The following is a 6,914-nucleotide window of genomic DNA, read 5'->3' as shown; positions in this document are numbered from 1 at the left end:
AAATTTGAATAAATTGATTAATTAATTAATTTTAAAGAGTTTTGCCAGGGGTGTATGCACTTGCTGGAGAGAAACAGAGAGATGGTGAGAGGGAAAGTGAGAAATACCCTCCACACACACCAAGGGGGGATGGCCGTTCTGTAATCCCTTCTCCTCCATTCTCTTCCTGGGCTTTCTGGCAACACACCCAGGTGTGATTTTCCAGCCTTGGGGTCTGAGACTCGAACTGCGGTTGGCCAAGTGAGAGTCCAGCGCTGTAAGCTGTAACCACTATACCACCTGCTGGCCTCCACTTGGACTTTCTTTAATAACTGAGTTCCTATTGCATAGAGGACTTGATATTATGCGTGCTGATTTTATTTATTTATTTTTTGGAGAGGTTTTTGTTATAGGGTGCGTGCACTTTACAGAAAGAGAGAGACAGAGAGACAGAGAGCGAGAAATCACCCCTCAGCAGGGATGGCCACGCCACAATCCTTTCTCCTCCATTCTCTCGGGATTTTGAGCATGCATGCACATGCACCTGGCATGAGTTTAAGCCACCAGTTCTGGGACTCGAACTGCAGTTGACTACAGGGGAGTCCAGCAACATAGCCATTACGCTAACTGCTGGTCCCAGGGGCGCTGTGTTTAAGAAGCTGGTATTTGGGATCTTCTAGGTACCAGGCTCTGAACTGAAGTCTTTGTGTATTGCATCTCATGATCTCTACTTTTCAGATGAGGAAACTGGGAATCAAAAAGGGCCAAGATCCCATGGCATTCCCATGCTGGCCTCAGCATGCCACCACACTCTTCTCATGCAAATTTTCAAGGGATATAGAGAATCTGGCACAACAGCCCTCACAGTTGAGATGATCTTGGATGGAGCCCCCTGGCAATATTTCATAGTGGCCTTTCCTCATCGACTGTGACACTGAATGCATTTGTGGACAGGGTTATAGCTGTGTGTGGGAAGGGTGACTCATCCAACTTCATATCAATTAATTTGTAGTCAATTTTTCTCATGTCATTTTGCCTGCTAACTTCTTTCCCCCAATTTAACTCCTAACAAGTACAGCTGTTCTTTTGATGTATTTTGGATTTTAGAAAGCCAATTTGTCTAACGGCACTTAAAACTTTGCAGTGCAGCCTGTTTAGCGACCGTTGGGGGTGGTGGATGTTGGTCAAGCATCAGGACTTCCCGGGCCACTTGAACATTCTTCTTATCTTTGGGACCTCTCCATGTAATGATTCCTGACTCCTTGGGCTAACCTTCCCATCTTCTCTTGCAGCTTGCGCATGGGCATGTGACCCAAGCTTTGTCAACCAGCTGCAAAAAGTCAATTTGGAAGAAGATACTGTAAAGAAGGAGCTGCTGTGCAGAGTCAGACATCCAGCCGTCAAAGGGGACCGTGGTCCTTCCTGGCCGAGGCTTCCCATGCTCAGCAGCAGGGGTATGGGCAGAGATGTCAGCTCAGTGGCCATAGCAAGGGCAGTTTCATAGTATAAGTCGGCATGATTCTTGGCTGGTTAAACTCTGAGCCTCATTCTCTGGCCCTCCTGAAGCTACAAGGTCTTAATATTCTTCAATAGGCTACTTTTCTTTTTTTAAAAGTTGGTTTATATGTATTATGTTTATTATGTGTATATATATATATATATATCATATATATGTGTTAGGAATATATGATGGTTTTGGAGAAGGAAGAGACAGAACCATAGGTCAGAGTCCATCAGGGATAGTTTGACAAATGACAAATGCCCACTTTCTGCTTTTGCATCGGCTGGCCCTGGCTCCAGCCCCACGTAGGACTGAGCTGAGCCTGGTTGTTGGGCTTTAGAAACCAGTCCTGGGCAGAAACCCTTTGCCAAAAGACCTCCAAAGACCTCCACATGTCAATTTTTTTTAAAAAAATAGTTAAGATTATAGAGTTTGCCACATATCATAAGTAATGGGGTTATGTAGAGAACTTTAACCTACAAACACAGGTGTGGGCCAGCTGCAGTGGCACAGCAGTAACCTAGAGGGTCCCGGTTTGCATCCTGATGTCTCCCTGTGTCATGGGGATGTGCATGGTACCTGCCACCCTGGCTGGCTAGGGCTGGGGATAGGATTGCAGCATGAAGACCCTTTTGGGACTCTCTCTTTCTTTGTGGCTTCCTATCATGGAATGAATAAGTAAAATAGACTGAAAAAAATCTGGTCCCATCACTTTCCCCTTTAAGCATGTCTGTCATATTAATCTAGATCGCTAGATCATAGTGTGTCTATATCTAAAGAGAGAAGCCCGGTTATGAGGTGGTTGTACTCAGCTGAGAAATACTGAGTGTGTAAACTAGGGTAGATAAAGAGGAAGAAAAAGATTTGAAAAAAAAAAAAAGTATATATAACTATAAACTCCGCCTCTGTGTGAGTATTGCTATGCAAAATTTAGGCAATAGTTATCTGTAATACTGTATAAAAAATAAAAAGAAAAGCTAAAGTAGCACAGTGTAAATTGTTTTAAATATTCCTTCAGGGGCCGGCAGGTGATGTGGTGGTTTAAAGGCACTGGATTCCCACATGACTGACCATGGTTTGAATCCCAGACCTGGCAGCTTGCTTTCTCACTTTCTCTAACTCTCTGTATGGTCGAATTAAAAAATAATAATAACAAATATAATTAAATAAATAAATAATTCTTTAAAAAAATAAATATTCTTTCAACAAATAAAAAGAAAAAGAATGGAACTTGGATGACAAGGTTGAAAAAATCAAAATACCTTTAAACCAAAACAAACCCAAGTTTACTTTATAACTACTAAATGCAATTTGGTCCTGAGATCAATAAACATATATGCTTCTTTTTTTTTTTTTTTGGAGAGATTTTCACTGTAGGGCGCGTGCGCTCGCCAGACAGACAGAGAGAGACATAGAGACAGAAAGCGAGAAATCACCCCCCAGGGGGGATGGTCACGCCGCAATCCCTTCTCCTCCATTCTCCTCTCGGGGTCTTGGGCACGCACGCACACGCGCCCGGCGTGAGTTTTAAGCCACCGGGTCCGGGACACGAACCGCGGTCAACTACGTGGGAATCCAGTGACATAGCCATTACGCTAACTGCTGGTTCCCAATAAACATATATGCTTCTTAATCTTCTTTACTTGTGCAAAGATTGTTTCTGTTTATAAATCCATGAATTATAACTAAAGAGGTTATCTTAACATATTGTTCAATAATCTTACTATGTTACCTTTTGTTAAACAGTGTCATTTCACAGTTGTAGAGAACTGTGCAGCTTATAATGTGCTTTAACATATATTTCATTTGTAAAGTTACTTTTTAAATTAAACATGATATATATCTAAATAAAATAAAATCTCCATATATCTAAATAAAAATAAATACATGCAATTCAAAAAAATTTCTTCTATTAATTTATGCAACAAGTTTTTATTGTATGCCTACAATGTGATGGCACCATTTTAGCACCGAAAGTGTAAGAGAATGGCATAGACACCACCTCTATCCTCCCGTAGCTCACACTCCAGTATGGAGATAAGGAATATATAGAATGCTGGGACCAGCAGTTAGCGTAATGGCTATGTCGCTGGACTTCCACGTAGTTGACCACGGTTCTAGTCCTGGACCCAGTGACTTAAACTCATGCTAGGCGTGTGTGCGTGTGTGCCCAAGATCCTGAGAGGAGAAATGGAGGAGAAGGGATTGCGGCGTGGCCATCACCCCTGGGGGGGTGATTTCTCGCTTTCTGTCTCTCTGTCTCTCTATGTCTTTCTGGCAAGTGCAGGGGCCCAATAACAAAAACCTCCCAAAAAAAAAAAAAAGTAAAAAAAAAAAAAAGGGATATATAGAAAATGGGGGCTAGCAGATGGTGTGGCGGTGGGGGCGCTGGACTCCCACACTGACCATGGTTCGAGTCCAGACCTGGAGGCTTGCTTTCTCATTTTCCCTTTCTCTCTCTCTCTCTCTGGTAAAATGAAATAATAATAATAATACCAACGAATAAAATTAAATAAGTAAATAAGTCTAAAAAAAGAATATGCAGAAAGTAAATATGAAGTCAATCAGGGCCAAGTGACTTAGGGAATGGGTTGAGAAATTGGTCAGGAGGAAAGCCCTCTGAGGAGGCAACATGAACCCCAATGAGGAGGAAGAGTCGGTTGAAGATGAATCTGGTGAATACTCTGGAGAGGAGAAAAAGGAAGAGTAAAGCCCTTGTGGGGGAGGAATTGGATTTTCAAGGAAAGCACGCTGGAATGAGTGCCAAGCAATAAGCTGGAAAAATCGTACGGGACGGAGTGGAGAGGGAGCCAGAAGCCATATCATAAAGCCTTAGCAGTCACTGTGAGAGCTCGGAAGGCCTTGAATGACTTTGAGCTGGGGAAGACATGGTCTGACTTATATTTTAAACATGTCACTTTGGCTCCTCAGGGAAGCTGAGATTACAGGGACCAGGGGAGAGGTGGGCCACGACGGAAACAGGAGCCTAAGGTAGGATGATGTGGCGTTGGTTCTTGCTGTCATCGGCTTGGACAGGAAGTGTCCAAGACTGTGGCGAGAAGTGGTTAGACACAGTGTTTATTTTCTGGGTCAAGCTGTGGCCATTTGCTAATGGATAGACTAGGTGTGAGGATGAGTAGCAGGAGGAATCAAGGATAACCTGGTGACACCGTTTGCTGAGACAGGTGAGAAAGAAGAGATTTGAGAAGAGTCGTTTTTCACTTTGGACACATTAAGTGTGCGATGGCAGCCCTTCAGTGGAGAGGACGAAGGCAGTGGAAGTGAGTCTGGCATTCGGGGAGAGGTCTTCTGTAGACTTAGTTTTGCGAGTCATCAGCACCGAGGTGATGTAACTTCATGGGGCTGAGAGAGATCGCTCAGGGAGAGAACTTAAGTAGATCGGATAAGAGGGTGGAGGGCAGCCCTGGAACACCCCAGAATTTCCTAGTAGAGAGAACACTGGCTGAGGGGCTGCGGGAGTGAGCTTAGCGGGAATCCTGCAGAGTCTGCCCTCCCAGGCTCTGTCTGAGCCAGGAAGGTGTGTCCCCGTGGAGGATGTGATCAAGTGCCCTCGATATCATCAAAAGGTGGAGTCAGACAAGGTGGGGAAGAGAGGGAAACACAAGATTTGGCAGCGTGAAGGTCATTACAGTGACTGTGGCATAAAGCAGTTTGGGTCCAGTCCTGATCGGACTTCAGGGAAGGAGAAGGGGGAGGAGGATGTGTATTTGGCAAGGGTACATAGCTTTCCTGAAGTTCTGGTGAGAGGCTGGATCATAGATGTGTTTTGTTGTTTATGAAGATATTCTTGTTTTCTGAAAATGAGCATTTATTACTTATAGAATAGCAAGTCTCTGAGAAACTTCTCAGCAGAACACAGCAGATCTTCACTCAACCACAGACTTGCCATTTTCCACTGGCATCGACCTCACGTATGCTAAATCAGTATTTTGGTCGTGCCAGCTTCCACTAATCAATCAATCAATCTATCTATCTATCTATCTATCTATCTATCTATCTATCTATCTATCTATCTATCTATCTATCTATCTATCTATCTATCTATCTATCTATCTATCTATCTATCTATCTATCTATCTATCTATCTATCTACCTATCTATCTATCTATCATCTGTAATCTGATACCAGGCATTATTGTAGCTGGGGTTCCCATTCCTCTCCACATCTGTAAGCCATCTCTCCTCATCCCATCCCACATCATCCAGTTACTCACCCTCCACCTAGTTTCCCCCAGGTATAGTCTCACAGCTAGACAATTCTTTCTAGCCTTCTACTTCCCGGGCTGTTAGAGATGCAGGAAAGAAACAGGGCCTCAAAATTGAAGAGACAAAGAGGTCTTCCTCACTCACCCTCCCCTGCCAGTAAATACCTATATCACCTTGAACAGATCTCTTGACGTCGTGTGCCTCAGTTTCCTGAGTTAGTAAAACCCACATGCTGTCGGTAGCGCAAAGGTTAGATGGGCTGACTTTGGTAACGTCTGGCATGGAGTTAGCAGCAGCTAAAGCGACTCACTTTTCATCAGTGTTGCAGACCGGTTGAACCACAGATAGGTAAGAATTAGATTTTAAACCTGTGACCGGGCAGTAGGAGCCCCTCACATGATCCGGACATACCAGACGGTGTCTCTGCACAGGGCGTGTGCTGGTCCAGTGACCTGTCTTTCCAGCCGCCCCACACCCCAGGTCTGTGATCACGCGCCCCCAACCCATAGCCGAGCCTGACGCGGCGGTGGCTCATGCGCCTTTCCGCCCCAGCCTCTTGCCACGGACCACACGTCCCATCCCCGGCGCCCGACACCCTCCCCGCGCAGCCAATGGGTGTGCGCACGTCACTGACCGGGCGGCCCGCGAGCCGGCAGCGGCTCAATAAGCCACATTGTTGCACGAAACTCCAGCTCAGGAGTCCGGGGCCGCCGCTAGCAACCCGTGTCACTCAGCTAAGAAAATCCCGGGTGGGGATCCGCGTGCGAGTCGGAGAAGTCCGATCGCCCTAGTGAAGTTCGAGTCTTCCCAAGTTGAGTCTTCAAGATCATCTGGCTGAAGGAGCGCCTTGACGCGGGGCAACCGGACACGTCACCGAGAGTGATACTTAATCGGCTGCTAGCAGTTGTGACTCCAAAACCCTGCTTCTTAGAGACCCGAGACCTCCTAGCTGGGCGCGCCGTTAGCTTTCTTTGTGAGCCTCCCGCATTTGCCGACCCCGGCCCGGCAGGGAGCCCGGGTACAAAGCAGTCCAACAGCGCCTGGAGGTTCGCACGCACTCAGACTTCGGTTTCCCAACTCCGCGCAGTCGGACTGTGGCAGGATGATTGCCTCGCATCTGCTCGCCTACTTCTTCACTGAGCTCAACCATGACCAAGTGCAGAAGGTAAGGCAGCGCAGACGGAGGCGGCTGGCTCGCGTTTGGCAG

General features: G+C 45.9%; 1 protein-coding gene across 2 annotated transcripts in view; it reads left to right on the top strand.

Annotated features, from left to right (window-relative positions):
- Positions 1 to 6,367: 6,367 nt before the first annotated feature.
- The window catches only part of HK2 (hexokinase 2), a 71,284-nt gene continuing 70,737 nt past the window's right edge, over positions 6,368 to 6,914 (top strand). For both annotated transcript variants that reach the window (XM_027772940.1, XM_006151198.3), the window contains exon 1: positions 6,368 to 6,872. In XM_027772940.1, coding sequence (XP_027628741.1) covers positions 6,810 to 6,872 — 63 coding nt within the window. In that variant the 5' untranslated portion in view covers positions 6,368 to 6,809. The remainder of the gene's footprint in view (positions 6,873 to 6,914) is intronic.

This window comes from Tupaia chinensis, unplaced genomic scaffold, assembly GCF_000334495.1.
Source record: "Tupaia chinensis unplaced genomic scaffold, TupChi_1.0 Scaffold000316_1, whole genome shotgun sequence".
NCBI classification, from domain to species: domain Eukaryota; kingdom Metazoa; phylum Chordata; class Mammalia; order Scandentia; family Tupaiidae; genus Tupaia; species Tupaia belangeri.
The sequence above is the reverse complement of the archived record's forward strand: the minus strand, read 5'-3'. Positions and strand labels throughout refer to the sequence as shown.